A 19,775-nucleotide genomic window follows, 5' to 3' on the forward strand; every position below is an offset into this window, starting at 1 on the left:
GTCCCAGAGTAGACAAGGTTGCAGTCAACACCGGATACGACAGGCAGTTTTCAGTGTTTGTTCAAGTATTTAATGTCATCCATGCAACAAACAAACTTCATATGGAAAACCACAGAAACATAGTCTTCCACCCAGCACTAGTTCTACTAACTGCCCACTTTTAGGCATCAGCGCACTGAGCAGCCGACTGGACAGGGTTCAAATCCCTTCAACTGCAATCAGCCTGAAAACCTGGACCGAAGCCGTGTGCTTGAGAGCCCACCCATCTCTCCCTCAAGCACACCAATTACTGTTTTTTCAGTGAACCAGGTTCTCTTACCTGGCTGGCTATGAGGCTGGATGGCTCCTCCTTAACCCTTTACAGGGCAGGAAAACATTACTCTCTGGTGAAACTAACCATTTCACCACAATATTATTTATTAATAAGTTATTTTTTAGAGCAGCATATTTCATTGCACTTTACAATTAGAGCTACAGTAATAGAACAAAACTGTGGACAGACATAGATCAAGGCCCTGCTCTTAAGCTTCATCTATAGGGAAGTATGTATTGAGTGAAAGTGAAGGAAGACAAAATATGGTGATCTGTAGGTTGTATAGAGCAGAGTAGGCTAAGGTAGAATTGCTTATGACGGTTATGTGGGTGGTTCTGGAATTTGATAAGCTGCCTGAAGAGGTGAGTTTTCATGGAACGCTTGAAGGTTTGGAGTGCCACTGACCACAGTCCTGGTATATGGGCCTCCACCCACTTTAGCCCCTTTGTCATAATGTTTTTCCCACTGATTTCCATATTAACCGCACCTCATACCGTTGCTCAAGAAACAAAAAGATGCTGAGAGTTCTTTTGCACAGTGAAAAACTGACCAATCAGTGCCAAACAGTCACCTCTCTTTTGATATCAATAAGGTCTCATTGTAGAGTTTTATTTTAGGGATCATATATCTCTCTTATCCCAATAATGGTTATTGAGATTGAAATATTATATAAAATATATTTATTATATCTGGTATTGATATAATAACATATATATATTTGACATCTGCAATTATATTCTAATAGACTTTACAATACAATATACAGAGTACTTGTCATAATTTGATTCCCCAAATATGAGAGTTCGAGACTTGTAATTTTAGCTCCAATTGGAGGATTTTATTTATAGGCAAAACAAACCATTACAGAATACATTAACACAATAATTGATGTATATGCTATTATATATATATTTATATATACGCCTCCTTGCTTATATTACATAAAATTACATTAAACAATTGACAGACTTAGACTGCTACGATACTAACATAAAAGGACATACTTACAAGTTACATGGGTATAGCTACCTATGATTCACCTCACCTCCTGCCCATTGCTTATTTATTCCATTCTTTCTCCTGCTTCTCTCTCACATCTCTCCTCCTGACTCTCTGAATGGGTTTCTTGCTGACTGTCCGTGTGTCTGTGAGTCTGTGAGTGTATGTCTACTCTATCTCTCTCCTTATATCCCAAATACGCAGAATGAAGTTCCCTGTTCTCATGACGTTATTGAATTTATGGATGCTAATGGTGACAGGGTCTCCTGCTTGTCTGGACGCTAGTGGTAATCTCCATTGCGAGATCTCCTGTTTCTGGTCTCTCCCTGTGCATCAATCTATTTTACACTCCTGTTGTCAAAATACAATAGTGTCCTGTCTGTCCTGCAATGTAACTAGCAGTCTACATTCTCCAGAAAGAAAACCAGATGGCTGGAGTCTGGCCCATAGTGTATACATTGCTTAATTAATAAATATAGATATATCTGGGGAGGGTAACAACACTCTACTGTATCTGCTTAATAGTATGCCTTAGACATTTTGTCTCCTAAATGAATTCAGTTGCATTTGATATGTTACAAAGTGGTCATTCATATTATTTAGTAAACCCAAAAGCTATACTACGATGTCTAAACATTAAACTCTGATGTCCTAATTATTAAGCTATTCCTATTTTTATATACACATACATAATATATACTATGGTTAAAATCACATTACATTAATGATGGTATAAAACAATATCTATATGCCTATATGGTAACAGTCCCCCGCTTGTGACCATGAGAAATTATTTTGATTGGTCACACAGTAAAATACCATACTTGCTTCATATATATTTCCAAACTTTCTTTTTCAAACTATCCTAAACATAAATTAACCATTGGTATGAAATATCCTTCATTTGATTAACCTGATTTACCCTATAATAACTAAATTTGACCAGGGACAGAGGTTATTTATATTCAGTATTCATGAGGAAAATATTTTCATTGCTACAGACAGTTATATGCCACGCCACAGCTTGCGTTGTCGATCTTGTTTGGTCGATGTGTGTGGACACTTTCCTTGTACTGTTGCTCACAGTGATTTCCTGGCTGAGGGCTGTCACTTGTGTGGGTTGCAGTTCTTGGAGACACTTTACATTTGCAGTATGGTGGACGTAGAAGTAGAATTCTTCTTCAAAGCTGTTGACTTGCTTGACATGTTGCTTTACATGTATAGAGGGAATGTGTGTGGCCCTTGGAGTGCTGTGGTCTTGATAAATTTCTTCACCACCGTTTTGAAAAACACAGGGCCTTTGATAAGCCTCATTGATGCAGTCCTTAGCGAGTTTGCTTTGTATGTCCTTTACGATTATCGCTGTGATCATGACAAGTGTCCTTGTGCGTCCTTTAAGATTATCGCGCTGCAATCATGATAAGTGTCCATGTCTCTCTAACCCCAACCTCGTTGTGTTGAACAAAACAGTTTGTGATGTTGAATACAGCAGTTGAAACTTTTAACCAAGTATTTTTGCTTTACTTGTTGATAAGAACATTTATCTTCAGGCATTGGCAGGTAAATGTCTGGGGTAGATTCTAAAGGATCCACTCTGTCTATACTAAATTTCCTCACTGAATAACAATTTACCATTCAGTCTCTGATCTCTTACCTACCTTCCTATATACTATCTTATCTTAAACTAAATTAACCATACACCAACTAAATCCTATAACTAACAATATTTTGATTTGACATACCTATGACAACATCCTATCAATACAACAAATGACTATGATTTTGCTTCAAACTAATATTAGATATCTGTTAAGAATGGGTTTGTCTATATCGAATTCCATCCAGTGTGTGTGATATGCAGCCATGTGCATATACAATAACTACAATATTCCATCTATGCTATTATTCATTCTCTTAGACTTGGTTGAGTCTGTATTAAGAGAATGGTCCATCTCAACAACTAACAAAACGTTTCTCTTTTGCAATTTGATGTAAGGCATACCATTCTTTGTCTGATATTTAAATTAGTTTGAAGCTTTTTAAGAAGGAAGCGTATATATAATCAGCATATACTCATATGAAGAATATGAAGAAAAAATAAAATATTTACAAGGTATATACAATGACATAAGAATGAGGATCATATGTGTGAATTGATTGGCGATTAAAAAAATGTATGTACAAAAGGATTCTGCATACTTGCAGGGGTGAGATTCACACTGTAAATGGAATGTGCATGTGTCACAGTGTCCTGACAAACACACAAGCAATGATTGCTGTAGTGAGGGGGTTAATGAACTTCTCCTGAAGAAGAGAAAAGGGGATTTTGTCCATGTGTCCAGAAAACAAATAGTAGTTGCTGTATTTAAACCTTTTCCTTCTCTGAAGGACTGAAGAAAGAAAAATAAACTAAAAAAAAGTCCTTTGATTTTTGTCCATGTGACAGTTTTTGGATTCTCTTTAGATGACAAACACAAGCTGTGCAAGGTACTGGCTCTTTGCATAATTGCAGCAATAAAAGGGTTAGTAGAACTTTGGTGTAAATTGGAGCTTTGTTTGGGGTTTTGCATCCTTTAGTATTGAAGCTGTTTGTGCAGAACTTGTAACCTAAAATTGAAACAAAAAGAAATACAATTACTATTATTGCTATTTCCATACTTTTGTGGCATTGCTGCTATATCTTTTGTGCTATCTACTGGTCCAACATTGCTGGCCATGTTTTCTGGTCTGTGCCATTTTCCTCCTCTATGTAATAGTATATGTCACTGACAACATAAACTTTGCTGCAGGTATGATGCAGGTTACATTTAATCTGGATCTTGTATCCATTTAAACATGTGGCAGTTCCTTACACCACCCAATAACTAGATTTAATCTATAAAGTAAATGAACAATACTCCCTGTTGTCATTGCCAGGATGCATCTTTTCTCGATTTGCTTTTGGTGGTCCTGCGAGTTTCTTCAGTCTGGAAACTTGGAGCTTCTGAAAAATATACTTTTGGGGCGAAAAACTGATTAGGCTGTGCCAAATATGCTTGGTATGACTCCGGACTTCATGTTTGACCAAACCTAAAATAAAATGGTTAGGACTCCAGGACATATAAACATTCTCATCCTGGTGATGCTTTTTAGCATTCCTGTACTTCTGTGTGGTGTTCACAGATTGGCACTCTGCATGTGGTCTCTCTAAGAGACTGTGGACATTTGCTCCACCACTAGATGTCTCTAACTGCTGTGTGGGGGTTACAGAGATGGTGGAACCTTTTGTGTGATCATGCATGCTCAAATTCATGCCATTGCTCAGCTCAGACATATTTGTGGCTGAATACATTTGCTCATTTAATTCTGTGACAACTTTACCTACAATTGGAGTGTGTGCATACAAGGTTATTGTCTGTTCCCCTTTCCCTGAGGGCAACACAATTTCTTTTGTCACAATAGGGACTATGAGTGTGGATTTTGCAGAATCACTCTCCTTATTGTACTGATCTCCCCCCTTAATCAAAACAGTGCAGGGGACATCTCTCATTGCTCCTGCCTTATTTGTAGTAATATTACGTTCTCTCTCTATTACAGAGCCCTGATTAGCATCTGTGACCATTTCAGACTTTGTAGTCTGTTTGTGAATGAGCCCCTCTGTGGTCTCATCCCTGCTCCTAACACCTTTGCTGGGTGCTTCTGTGATCCCTTCATGAGAGATCTGAGCAGTTTGTTCACAATCTACCAGAAAATTTACTTTTGTCTCAGAATTCTTCTGAGTACACTTCTTAACCTTTAGGGATTTTAAGAAGGAATGCACCTTTGCATTCATTTTCAGGCATGCCCTCTTAAGACGTGAACCTGATTTCTCTTTACATTCCTGCTTAACTTCTAAAGTCGCTGCTCTGTGCATTTTCCTAAATGTTACAGCAACTCTTTGCATTTTCAACATTGCACTTATTTTACAATGCTGTATTTATACTTTTGTACACAAGATATCCTCCCAATGAGAGTGTCCGGATTCTCAAAGTTAACTCTAATATCTGGTACTAATTATCATTTATTTGGAAATGCTCATTTCCACTGTTTATTTATTCTAGGCCTTTACCATTATCAAGTGCCTATTTAGTAACATACCCCACTGTGATCTTGCAATGTGTCAGCAGGCTAACCAGCCCTTGTGCTGAGCCTAGTAAATGTAGTATTAGTTAAAAATGTTTCTGAATAATGCCATATTATCAGTATCTAAGCGTGCACTCCCAGATAATGGTAACAATGGAATATCAGTTCTGTTTCACCAATACGTTATTCTAGGTATACAAACAATGCAAGATAAAAATACACAATAGTATTACGTTTTCCTAGATACATCCTCACTGTGATTCTGTAGGTTAGATAGCCAGCTTCACGCATCTGCTACTCCTTATAAATATTATAATCATACAATCAGATACCAAAATGTACAAGTCCTGCTGCGGTCGCCATTGTAGAGTTTTATTTTAGGGATCATATATCTCTCTTATCCCAATAATGGTTATTGAGATTGAAATATTATATAAAATATATTTATTATATCTGGTATTGATATAATAACATATATATATTTGACATCTGCAATTATATTCTAATAGACTTTACAATACAATATACAGAGTACTTGTCATAATTTGATTCCCCAAATATGAGAGTTCGAGACTTGTAATTTTAGCTCCAATTGGAGGATTTTATTTATAGGCAAAACAAACCATTACAGAATACATTAACACAATAATTGATGTATATGCTATTATATATATATTTATATATACGCCTCCTTGCTTATATTACATAAAATTACATTAAACAATTGACAGACTTAGACTGCTACGATACTAACATAAAAGGACATACTTACAAGTTACATGGGTATAGCTACCTATGATTCACCTCACCTCCTGCCCATTGCTTATTTATTCCATTCTTTCTCCTGCTTCTCTCTCACATCTCTCCTCCTGACTCTCTGAATGGGTTTCTTGCTGACTGTCCGTGTGTCTGTGAGTCTGTGAGTGTATGTCTTCTCTATCTCTCTCCTTATATCCCAAATACGCAGAATGAAGTTCCCTGTTCTCATGACGTTATTGAATTTATGGATGCTAATGGTGACAGGGTCTCCTGCTTGTCTGGACGCTAGTGGTAATCTCCATTGCGAGATCTCCTGTTTCTGGTCTCTCCCTGTGCATCAATCTATTTTACACTCCTGTTGTCAAAATACAATAGTGTCCTGTCTGTCCTGCAATGTAACTAGCAGTCTACATTCTCCAGAAAGAAAACCAGATGGCTGGAGTCTGGCCCATAGTGTATACATTGCTTAATTAATAAATATAGATAGATATATCTGGGGAGGGTAACAACACTCTACTGTATCTGCTTAATAGTATGCCTTAGACATTTTGTCTCCTAAATGAATTCAGTTGCATTTGATATGTTACAAAGTGGTCATTCATATTATTTAGTAAACCCAAAAGCTATACTACGATGTCTAAACATTAAACTCTGATGTCCTAATTATTAAGCTATTCCTATTTTTATATACACATACATAATATATACTATGGTTAAAATCACATTACATTAATGATGGTATAAAACAATATCTATATGCCTATATGGTAACAGTTATATGGTAACATCATCTTGCAGTCATACTAGTCATTGTTAAAGAAAACCGTTTCACTATGGCATTTGTTACATGATCCTGAGAATGCTGGGATATTGTTTACTCAATAATTACATATGCAACTCCCTTTTTTTTTTATTTGCTTGGTTTCGGACATATTTCTGTGCTAGTGTATAAAATATATGTTTATTTGTTAATTGTAGAGGGACCATCTTAAAATTGCCCAGCAGTTTTTTCAGCTTGTGGGTGGCTCAGCCAGTGAATGTGGTAAGTCGTGTACTGCATTATTACTTCCAATATTGTAGGATATTCTAAACTAAATAATGTTTATTTCTATTACTATTGCATGTCTTTTTTTTTTTATTACTTTTTTTTATTACTATGCATGACTACCCATGATGTTGCTAAAAAAGAACAAAAAACTGGAAATTGCTACATGTGTCTTACTTGCATCCTATTTGTTTAATTAATGCTACTTGAAGTAAACTTGCTGATTAGGTTGCATAAAGTGATGGGTGCAAAGAGCCTCCTAGAAATGTCAGGCAAGACACGCTGTGACCATATCATCGCTTATTATCTCTCTTAAGGGGCATACACACACACAGAGATCTGTGCTGAGCAATTTTGCTGGTGTCAAGATCTCCCATGGAGAGCACATACACACACAGAGATTTGTGCTAAGCAATTTTGCTAAGTAATTTTATTAAGTAATTTTGCTTAAGCATAAAAAGGCCGGGTAGTGGTTCAGAATGAGAGATTGCGATCAGTATCTCTCATTCTGTACACACAGAGATTTGCAGTCGTTTGCTAAGCAATCTGACTAGATTTTGACTGCATGCACTGACTTAGTTAGCAAGAGATATTTAATCTCTCAGAGCATACACACGGAGAGATCTGTGCTTACTTTCTAAGCAATCTAGTCAGATTGCTTAGAAAATAGCACAAATTTGCTCCGTGTGTACACCCCTTTACTCATTAGTGCCTCACAGGAAAATTATCATTGTTGGCTACTGTTCTATAAAGTCATGTACACAGCCAACCATTGTTGTGGCACATCGCTAAGAATTAAACACCGTTTACTTTTTTTACTTTTGAAAATGTCCTTTTGCCATGTTATGTTTGCACAAACTTTTTCATGCATATGTTCAGTCGAACACCTCTCAAGATGAGTCCTGCTCAAAAGCAGTGACATTTGCCCACTTTGTACGTCATTTGTAATAAGTCTTCCTACATACACCACACTATACCCTACATATGGTATTGACAAAGCATAGAAAGATATAGCTGATGGAGCAATAGCTGTTGTTTGTATAAATTGTTATATATATATATAATAAAGAGGTCTATACTTGTAATATTCTATCAAAAGCTATAATTAATGTGAAATTTGTATGTTACACATTAAATGTTGCAATCCTCTGTTCTTTCCTTCTTTGAAATTGCATTTTTTTTTTTGCAGTAGTGCAAACTAAAATGCCAATTAAGTAAATAGATACAACTTCATATAACTGCAGCGATAATCAATTAAGTAGAGCAGAATTCCATATGCAGTCAACTACTCAGCTGGTTAGTTATATTGATATTTTATTTGTCATTGTCGTTTTCATCATCATTGCCTATTGGTGCATAAAAAAAAAATAAAAAAAAAACACATGCACTAAATAACAAAAAAGTATACCCTACTTCAGTAGCCATATGGAAAAAAAGATATGAGCCAGAATGACAGATGATTTTAGCGTCCAGGAAAAAGTTGACATTAGACATCCGACTTTTTCCCAGTTGTCAGCTTATGTCACGGCGTGCGTCTTTTGACTTTTGTAGCAGTATTTAGACCAGGAAGCATCTCATTTTTTGGGACTAACCAGAATGCTTTTAACAGCTGCACAAATTGAGAGAGGAGGTGCTGGAGAGTGGTGAGGAGGATGCTGCATCTGCACCTGGCAAGGTCAGGTCAGGGCGCAACGTCTGTATTTCTTATTAAGAAAACTACGCCCTTGTCCATACAATGGTGCAGGTTTACCATGCATGCTGGGTGCCCAGGCACACAGAACCCCTGCTTTTTGGAAGCAAGCCATGTGCAGAACAGTCCTGGATGCAGTAAAAGTGGTTAGATCATGCTGTTTGGTCCTGAGGAACATAAAGAGATACAGTGACATCAAACATGCCCTGAAGGCCAAGATTATTATTATTATTCCATTTGTATTTATAATGTGCCACAAGTGGTACGCAGCGCCATACATATAGCACACATTAGAACAGTACAGGGTACGCAAATAAACATTACACCAACAGAACTAAAACAGAGCACAAGTAAAGATTAGCAGCACAATTCGTAGCACACAGTACAGCTGAGATGTAGGGAAGCGAGAGCAAAGAGATATATAGAGAATATATATAAGAAATGCAAGAAGAGTGCTGTGAGAACAGGAGGAATGAGGGCCCTGCTCCAAGGAGCTTACAGTCTAGAGGGAGGGGGAGACAGACAGGTGACATTAGGTGCAGGTAAGGAGAACTGAAGGCAAGAAGTGAGCATGGCAGGGCTGGTCAGGACATGAGGCAGCAGGTAGAGAGTGGATGGACAAATTGGTTCTCTCCCTCCTCCTATCCTCCTCTCCTCTTTCCACCTGCACCCTTGGCCCCTAACATCCCTTTTCTGTGGCCCATGCCACAACACACCCCGCTAGGGTGCAGAAAGCATGCAGAGTGAATAGATATAGCACAGGATAGAGGAACCATGGCTCCTGTACAATAGTATAGCTCACAAAGTGTCAAATTGAAAAAAGAGGAATAAATACAGAGTTAGGTTTAGTAGTGTGATAAGCAGGTGTCGAGGGAAATATACAGTCCAGAGAGAACTAATGTGGAATATGGAACACTGAAATAGTCACAGAGAAAATGTGAATAGTGATAGGCTGAGCAGCATTTAGTTAGACAGGGAGGTCAGAGTCAGGGTGTGCAGTCTGCAGGTGTTGATGGATTAGGTCATTCATTGTGGTGTGTTGATTGATTAACTTTTGTGGAGGTTGAATGGCTCTCTGTCCTTCTGTCTCTTCTTCTGTCTCTCTCCTCCTCTCTCTTATTATGATGATTATAAAAGAAAGATTTAATGGATCCCCAATGAATGGCGTAATATGAGACGCGAAGGATGGGATCGTATAAAGGGACGTTACTATATTCCAATCTAACGGCAAACAAATATAGTGATGTAGTGTTCATTTTAGCACCCGCTATATTTGAAAACCCATGCAGTTCCTGTTCCCTGCCTGGGGTGTCGCTGTCTGCTGTGGTGTTTCTGCCACAGGTCTGGTTTGCATATCAGTGCTGATATACAGACCACACTGTGCTAGAAGCACTACAGCAGACAGCGACACCACAGGCAGGGAAGAGGAACTGCATGGGTTTTCAAAGTGCTAGAATGTGATGCACTAGTGATGAGACACTCATATCCCTAGCTATCTAAAAACAAAATAATGGGACATTTAAACAAAACATACCTTGTATGCAAGTTCGTTGGTCCTGATGAGAATGATGTTAATCTTCCTGTGATGTTCCCTAAGTTTTCATTTATTCAACCATATAGGGAAACATAAAACAAAGATTGTGTAAACTCCGCCTGATAACATAATACATTTACAAACTTAGTGCTGTTTAGAGATTGATCCTGGCATATGTATCAGCGAACCCAAACTCTATTGTCTAGCATTTCACATATCTAGGTTTCTTTATCCAATAGGGTAGAGGTTGCCTAACTTTCACCAGAAGCTGGTAGGGTGTCTTAAATCCACCTTTGAAGGAGTGGGAGTTTCCCAGCGACCCTTGCTGGCTTCGGCTTGGGTCTCTAAGGCAATGGTGATGTGGGCTGATATATAGATTGATGGTCTTTAGTCTCACCCTGATTTGCTTCACCTTGCAGAAAAGTTGAAGGGGCTGCACTGCCTCATGAACATGGGCCCTTATTCTGGTTCATTCACAAAGGAAAATTCCTTCTCAAATGGACAAAAACATGTGCGCTGCAGGTGGGGCAGATGTAACATGTGCAGAGAGAGTTAGATTTAGGTGGGTTATTTTGTTTCTGTGCAGAGAAAATACTGCCCGCTTTATTTTTACTTCAATCTAGATCTCACTTTGAAGTAAAACCCCACCCAAACATCTGCCCCCCTACATTGCACATAGTTTTGTCCATTTGAGAAGGAATTTGCCTTTGCGAATGAACCAGGGACATACTCTGCTGCCCCCTTCAACTTTTCCAGAGTGGCTGCGGTTATGGTCTCAAAGATTTCTGCTACTACCATTGTTGTACAAAGAGCTTTGAGGCTAAAAGCTTGGGAAGCAGATATTGAATCTAAAAGGTCTCTGGATGCTCTTGTTCGGCTCGGGTCTCGAGTCATTGATACAGCAGGCGACTGGAGGGAAAAGTACTTTTCTTCTGGTCCAGGCAGCAAAACAAGCCTCTTCTAAATTTTGGCCCTTTCGGCCCTCCTTTTCGTGGGGTAGCGTCCAGCAGGGGTCAGGCATCTAGAGGTAGATTCCCAACTAGTCGGGGTAGATCTTTTCAAATCCAGGTTTGTGGGCTTCTCCAAGAAACCCGCCTCCAATTCCAAGTAAAATCTTCGACATGACAAGCGCAACGGAATATGCTGCCCTATGTAAGAAACTGTAAATAAATAAGTAAATAATGGCAGGGTGTTTGTACCTCAGTTTGTACCTCAACAAAAATCTGTGGGTGGATCACTTCAGGATGGAGACCCTGAGGTCGGTCATTCAGGACATGGAACCAGGCAAGTTTCTAGTATCTATAGACGTACAAGACTCCTATTTACATGTTTCCATTTGGGAAGGACATCAGTCCTTTCTATGGCTGTCAGTAGGGACCAAACATCTTCAGTTTCAGGGCCTCCCATATGGTCTGGCAACGGTGCCCAGGATCTTTACGAAGGTCATGGCGGACTTACTTTGTCTACAGGGTATTGTCATTATTCCCTTTTTGGACTACCTCCTTATAACGGTAAGAAACAACTGCAGGTTACAGTTCAATTTTTGCAGGATCACTGTTGTATCCTAAATTTAAGGAAGTCCCAGTTGCAGCCATCTCAAAGGATACAGTTCCTGGGAGTCATTTTAGATACCCATTTGTATTGAGTGTTTCTTCTGGAGGACAAAGCCAGAGCGCTTCAACAGCTAGTCTGTCTCATTCTGCCGTCCCCCGGGCCTTCAGTTTGGAGATGTCTCAGGCTGTTGGTCAAAAGGGTGGCTACCTTCGAGACTTTGCAGTAGGCTTGGTTCTACTCCAGGAGTATTTTCAGTGGAACATTCTGCGGAGTTGGTTTGGGGATCCATGAAACAGGATTATCTGACGTCTCAGGAGACTTGTCTTTCTCTCCAGTGGTGTTTGGATTTGGACACTCTCCTGATGGGCAGGTCTCTGCTGATCTGGTCTTGGGTAGTACTGTCGTCCAATTTTTACTACTTAATGTTAAATTTCTAAAGATTGTAAGCTTGCGAGCAGGGCTCTACTACCTCTATGTCGGTTTGTTTCTACCCAGTTTGCTTTATAACTGTTGTTTCCAGTTGTAAAGCACAACTGAATATACTGCGCTATATAAGAAACTATAAATAAATAGCATTTTCATAATGTTTTCCTACAAATAATGTGATATAGTGAATATGAAACGTTCCATAAAAATTATGCAAATTTGAAAAAATGTCTTTGTTATAAAATGTTTTATATTCTTTAATAGATACAATACCTGGAAGACAATGCATGGCTTCTTGTTTCTTTCTACTGCGCCAGTTTGATGATGTCTTAATCTACCTTAACTCTATTAAGGTCAGTACACTTTACTAGTACCCTTTTCACATTGCAAATCCTGGGTCGCACCCGGGATTTGAACTCCCATGTTTAGCTCTACACAGCGAACTGGCAATAAGTCGGATCCTTGATGTCAGACGGTGGTGGCGCAGAGTACCAGCGCGTCATCAGGGGCGGGGGCAGTGCTTGGAGCTGATGCTGTCTCCAAGTGCTGCCTCATTCATAGTGTGACCGGACCCCAGGTTGCTCAACCCAGGGTATCCGTTCACACTGCACAGCAACCCAGGTCCAACCTGTGATTAACCCTTCTTTTATGAAAGCCAATCCCAGGAATTCCGGTATTGAGCTTTTTTTTTTTATGCCGAATCCTGGGATTGAAAAAATGCCCCAGAATTAGCATCCCTACTCCTGATTGTCATCCCGTATATTAAACGCTTGCCTTTAATTTCACCTTCAAAATATCTGCTAAACCTAAAGGTTCACATTCTTTTGCAACGCAACATATGTAATATTGGATCATTTATATATTTATAATATTGTTCTCTTTATCTACTTTTAGATACATTTCAGTAAAAATATAGACAATTTTGAAGGGTTTACAACTTGCCAGCACCATTGCCCAATATGTTCCTCACTTTGCACTCCTGTACATGCATTATTTGCTATAGATATCCTGCCAGCTCACAGCCATACCAATTACAAATTTCCACAGCACTTCATAAAATTGCCTTTTACATAAATACAATGCACATTTGTAACCTGTGTGAGACTGCATTTGCCAAACCTCAACCTTTTCTGCATAGAGTTTAGTGAAATGTTATTTTTGATTGGATTAGAAATTTGATTGCGTCCAGACAATCGAAAATATTGATTCATTTGTATATGTATATTCAGAGCTACTTCTACAGTGATGACTCCTTTAACTTTAATTATTCTCAAGCCAAAGCTGCAGCTGGAAACTACAAAGAAGCTGAGGAGGTGAGTAGAATACATGTATGGGGGTCATACAAATGGTCTGCTTTCATTTTGCTGGTTTTCTACAAATAAAAAAATTCTAAGGTGGGAGCAAAGCAAAACAAAATTAATTATCTTTGGATCTGGGGCAAACCATGTTTCAATACAAGGGGTGCAATTACATTCATTGATTTTGAATGCAGGGTAAATACGAGTTGCTATTGCATGCGGCCATCAAATACTGGATAGTTTTGATATTGGATACATGCCTCTCAAATTCAGATCTCTACACATTTTAAATCTGTCCCTCTTGCAGTGTTACTTGGTTTTCCCAATGTTCAAATCTATTTGTTCTTTTTTTCCTTTGCTCCAAACATATACATGTATGTTCACAACATTATTAGCATAATATGATCGTACTGTCCATACTGTAGCTTTTAATGGACACCTGCAGGATATTGGACCTGGCCTAGTAATGTACATCAGTGGAGTAAGGAAGGGGAAAGGGGTATGGGGGAGGGGAGGGATATAGTGTGGCCGCACTGATATTTATAGAAATTGAAAGTGGATGATTCTGTTATGGTCTGTGAAAACTGACTACTTTCCTAGTGGTAAGGAGCAGTAGGTCCCAGAGCACTCGGACTTTGTGGGCGAAATGTAATAGGGTGTGATTTTTTAGACATGTGCGATTTTTGGTCAAAAACGGCCGAAATCGCACATTTTCCGAAAATCGCACATTTAATAGGTTCAAAATCGTGGTAAAAAATCGCACTTTTTACCGCGAAATCGCACTTTTCGAAGTGCGATTTTTAGTCACATTTCAATTCGCATCCAGATGTTTTCCCATTATAAAGTATACAACTCGCAAATGTAATAGGGTGCGATTTTTGGTCAATGTTACCAAAAATCGCAAAAAAAATAGACCAGGTTCTGACAGGCGAATTTGACAGAACCATGCACAGATCATTGAGATCTGTGCATGGTTCTGTTAATAAAAATGTGTAAAAGTGTTTTTATAAAAAAAAAACGGCGTGGGGTCCCCCCTCCTAAGCATAACCAGCCCCGGGCTCATTGAGCCGGACCTGGTTCCAAAAATACGGGGGGACAAAAAGCATAGGGGTCCCCCGTATTTTGAAACCAGCACCGGGCTCCAACAGCCCGCGGTGTCATGCCACAGCCGGGGGACACTTTTTATACAAGGTCCCCCGGCCAAAACATGAGCACCGTGGCTGGTCAGCCTTGGACGGGGTACCTGGAGGAGTGGGGACCCCCCCAATAAAGGGGTCCCCCCCCCCCCAGGCTTCACCCGTCCAGGGCTGAAGCCCGGGGCTGTCACCGGCGTCCGTGGCCAGTGGACGCCGGCCTGATAGGGTTAAATCCATCATACATATCATTACATTGCTTTTTACCGGCGAACTACAAGTGCCAGCAGACCTCCCCCGCATGCTGGGACTTGGAGAACCACAAGTCCCAGCATGCGGGGCATTAATGGGCCCGCTGGGACTTGTAGTCCACCTGTAAAAAGAATGTTTATAAAAAACACACACACAGAGAAGTACAAGTTTATTACACACACACACCTCAATTTTACACCAGCATACTTACCATTCCTGGATCCAGCGCTGGTCTGGCTGCTTCACAGCCGGCTCCCCCCGCACTGACAGGCAGCGGGGAGAACCGGCTTTCTCCGTTGCTTCTAACAGCTTCTGTAGCGCTGTCCGAGTGCTACAGAGGCTGAGAGCGTGATTGGCTGAGCTACAGTATGCGTCTCCATGGAGACGCATAGCTCAGTCCTGATTGGCTGAGCTATGCGTCTCCATGGAGACGCATACTGTAGCTCAGCCAATCACGCTCTCAGCCTCTGTAGCACTCGGACAGCGCTACAGAAGCTGTTAGAAGCAACGGAGAAAGCCGGTTCTCCCCGCTGCCTGTCAGTGCGGGGGGAGCCGGCTGTGAAGCAGCCAGACCAGCGCTGGATCCAGGAATGGTAAGTATGCTGGTGTAAAATTGAGGTGTGTGTGTGTAATAAACTTGTACTTCTCTGTGTGTGTGTTTTTTATAAACATTCTTTTTACAGGTGGACTACAAGTCCCAGCGGGCCCATTAATGCCCCGCATGCTGGGACTTGTGGTTCTCCAAGTCCCAGCATGCGGGGGAGGTCTGCTGGCACTTGTAGTTCGCCGGTAAAAAGCAATGTAATGATATGTATGATGGATTTAACCCTATCAGGCCGGCGTCCACTGGCCACGGACGCCGGTGACAGCCCCGGGCTTCAGCCCTGGACGGGTGAAGCCTGGGGGGGGGGGACCCCTTTATTGGGGGGGTCCCCACTCCTCCAGGTACCCCGTCCAAGGCTGACCAGCCACGGTGCTCATGTTTTGGCCGGGAGACCTTGTATAAAAAGTGTCCCCCGGCTGTGGCATGACACCGCGGGCTGTTGGAGCCCGGTGCTGGTTTCAAAATACGGGGGACCCCCAGATTTTTTGTCCCCCGTATTTTTGGAACCAGGACCGGTCCAAGAGTCCGGGGCTGGTTTCAGAAATACGGGGGACCCCTATGCTTTTTGTCCCCCCGTATTTTTGGAACCAGGTCCGGCTCAATGAGCCCGGGGCTGGTTATGCTTAGGAGGGGGGACCCCACGCCGTTTTTTTTTTAACTTTTTTTTTTTTGGAACAAAATCGCATTTATGAAAATGCGCACATTTTCATGACTGAAAATGCGCACATTTTCATGACTAAAAATCGCGGCAAATCGCATTTTTTGCCGCTAATTCGCATCTCATTACATATGTGAATTCGCGGCAAAAAACGCGATTTTTAAAGGTGCGATTTCTGGCGAGTTTGGAACTCGTCCAAAAATCGCACCCTATTACATTTCGCCCCTTATGTCTTGTGGTGCCTCTGTGTGGGACAGTCAGTGGTGCACCCCAGAGTAAAAATAAGCAATAGAATGTTGCCAAGAGAGGAGGAGAAAAAAAGGAAACTCTGGGTGAGGGCACCCTTTATCACAGGTCAAAATTGTAAATACGTTAAAATTTAGCTTTTATTAGGTATACTCTAAAATAAGTATGCTGGTTCTTGTACCTGACTTTTTACAAAGCGCAGCAAAAATATAATGGTTGATATGGAGACAATTACTGGAAATGGTTATTAGTGATCCTCATTTCTCCCAAATTGATACCAATATATAGGTCTGAGTCAATGGGTTTTAAATCATAGGACCTTTTTTGTAAAACCAGTTGTGTCTCATGTACGGCAGGGATCGCTGCAGAGTGAATGGTGCAGCAAATTGTATGTAAACAGTGCGGGGGCACACACATGTAGCCAATGAATGGATATATACCACAATATAGCACGATACAGTTAGGTGTAAGTAATGCCACTGGTCGGTGGTTACCTGTGAAGCCCAACCGGCTTGTAATGAGAAGCCAAAGTGTGGTATGCCGCAGTGTGCAGGGAAGTGAGCGCCCGCCGCCTTCTGCTGGTGTCCCTGCCTGGAGTGTGCCGGTCACGTGAGTGCACCACGTGATTCGGCGGAGTCCCCTGATGTACGTTTCGCTACGCTTGATAACACCTCCCTTATAGTATGTTGATTGTGTCCTCACTACTTATATTTAAGCTGTAATGTGCTCTTTATTTGTACTCTATTTTTGTTATTTATTTAATGTTATGCCAAGTTTTGTCTCCCTGTACTGTTCCTTTGTACGGCGCTGCAAAACACTTGTGGCGCCTTATATATAAAATTATAATAATAGCAAAAGGGACAAATCACAAATGCCTTTTTTTATACATACAATGCATCCTGGAAAGTATTCACAGTGCTTCACTTTTTCCACATTCTAAAATAGAATAAATTAATATTTTGCCTCAAAATTCTACACACAATACCCCATAATAACAACGTGAAAAAAGATTTTGGGAGATTTTTGCAAATTTATTAAAAATAAAAAACTAAGAAATCACATGTACATAAGTATTCACTTATATACATGCCTTTGCTCATTACTTTGTTGATGCACCTTTGGCAGCAATTATAGCCTCAAGTCTTTTTGAATATGATGCCACAAGCTTGGCACACCTATTGTTTGGAAGTTTCGCTTATTCCTCTTTGCAGCACCTCTCAAACTCCATCAGGTTGGATGGGAAGCATCGGTGCACAGCCATTTTCAGATCTGTCCAAAAATGTACAACTGGATTCAAGTCTGGGCTCTGGGTAGGCCACTCAGGGACATTCACAGAGTTGCCTTTAAGCTACTCCTTTGATATCTTGGCTGGGTGATTAGGGTCCTTCTGAAAGATGAACTGCCTCCCCAGTCTGAAGTCAAGAGCGCTCTGGAGCAGGTTTTCATCCAGCATGTCTCTTTACATTGCTGCATTCATCTTTCCCTCTATCCTGACTAGTCTTCCATTTCCTGCTGCCGAAAAACATCCCCACAGCATGATGCTGCCACCACCGTGCTTCACTGTAGGAAAGATATTGCCCTGGTGATAAGCGGTGCCTAGTTTTCTCCAAATATGACGCTTAGCATATACACCAAAGAGTTAAATCTTTGTCTAATCAGAGCAGAGAATTTTGCCATGTGATTTATACTAAGGAGTGGCTTCCACTCTGCCATACAGACCTGATTGGTGGATTGCTGCAGAGATGGTCGTCCTTCTGGAAGGTTCTCCTCTCTCCACAGAGGAATGCTGTATCTTTGACAAAGTGAACACCAGGTTATTGGGTACCTCCCTGACTAGTGCCCTTCTCCACGATTGCTCAGTTTAGATGGCCAGACAGCTCTAGGAAAAGTCCTGGTGGTTCAGAACTTCTTTCATTTACAGATTATGGAGGCCACTGAGCTCAACGGGACCTTCAAAACAGCAGATATTTTTCTGTACGATTCCCCAGATTTTTGCCTTGAGACAATCTTATCTAGGAGGCTTACAGATAATGAATTTGACTTCATGCTTGGTTTGTGCTCTGTCAGCACGCAGAGGCTTACCGCAGGTAGGGATCAGTCTGTCTACCCTGTGGGCCACGTGGTGTGGTCGGGACACTGGGGAGCAGGGGCACACATGAGGCAGGTTCCTGGCTGCGTGGTGCCGGCAATGAAGGCCACCATTGTAGCACAGTGTTGTGAAGGGGCAGACCTGCTGCGTGTCTGTGAGAGAAGGTGTTCCTGGTTCTCTGCAGTGTCTCCAGTATGGAGGCAGCCATGTTGGAGACCAAGGTTTCTCCACTCCATTGCCAGGGGTTTCTCCAGCCAACGTGGTGTGACTTTCCATGATAAAAGGGGTCTGGCTCATGTCTCCCTGCCAGTGCTTTAGTCTACCTCCTGGAGAGTGGTTCAGTGGCTTTGTGCTCCACAGTGTTCCTGCCTAACCTACTGATGCTCCTGTCTGGTGTTCCTTAAAGGTACCAGTGACCCACCAGTGTAATGCAGGGGACCAACCTCTCTCCTGTCGGGATTGCCTTCCAGCACTTCACAGTTACCATCCAAAGTTCTGCAGTGACTCTCAGCAGTATCCAAGGTAACGCAGCTATTCAAAGTTGTTGCTAAAGTCCTGCAGTTATTCACAGTTGTTTCCAAAGTATTGCAGTGGTTCACAGTTGTCTCCAAAGGTGCTACAGTTGTTCATAGTTGTGCCCAAGTGCTACAGTTGTTCAGTCGTATTCAAGTGCAACAGTTGTTCAGTCGTATTCAAGTGCAACAGTTGTTCAGTCGTATCCAAGTGCTACAGTTGCTCACAGTCGTGTCCAAGTGCTACAGTTGCTCACAGTCGTGTCCAAGTGCTACAGTTGCTCACAGTCATGTCCATGTGCTACAGTTGCTCACAGTCGTGTCCATGTGCTACAGTTGCTCAGTCGTGTCCAAGTGCTACAGTTGCTCAGTCGTGTCCAAGTGCAACAGTTGCTCAGTCGTGTCCAAGTGCTACAGTTGCACACAGTCATGTCCATGTGCTACAGTTGCTTACAGTCGTCATTTTCATCCTCTTTACAGTTGTTTATCCAATCTCTATGCAACAGTCCATCTATTGATATATGAACTACTCCTGTTATTACTGTTGCCTTATTCGTTGCAT

At 41.1% G+C, this 19,775-nt stretch overlaps 1 protein-coding gene across 2 annotated transcripts in view; it reads left to right on the top strand.

Annotated features, from left to right (window-relative positions):
* The window catches only part of IFT56 (intraflagellar transport 56), a 66,852-nt gene that overhangs the window by 34,445 nt on the left and 12,632 nt on the right, over window positions 1-19,775 (top strand). For both annotated transcript variants that reach the window (XM_083156594.1, XM_083156593.1), the window contains exons 12-14: window positions 7,151-7,214; window positions 12,686-12,774; window positions 13,651-13,734. In XM_083156594.1, the coding sequence (XP_083012720.1) occupies window positions 7,151-7,214; window positions 12,686-12,774; window positions 13,651-13,734 (237 nt within the window). The remainder of the gene's footprint in view (window positions 1-7,150; window positions 7,215-12,685; window positions 12,775-13,650; window positions 13,735-19,775) is intronic.

This window comes from Crinia signifera, chromosome 8, assembly GCF_055691185.1.
Source record: "Crinia signifera chromosome 8, ASM5569118v1, whole genome shotgun sequence".
Lineage (NCBI taxonomy): Eukaryota > Metazoa > Chordata > Amphibia > Anura > Myobatrachidae > Crinia > Crinia signifera.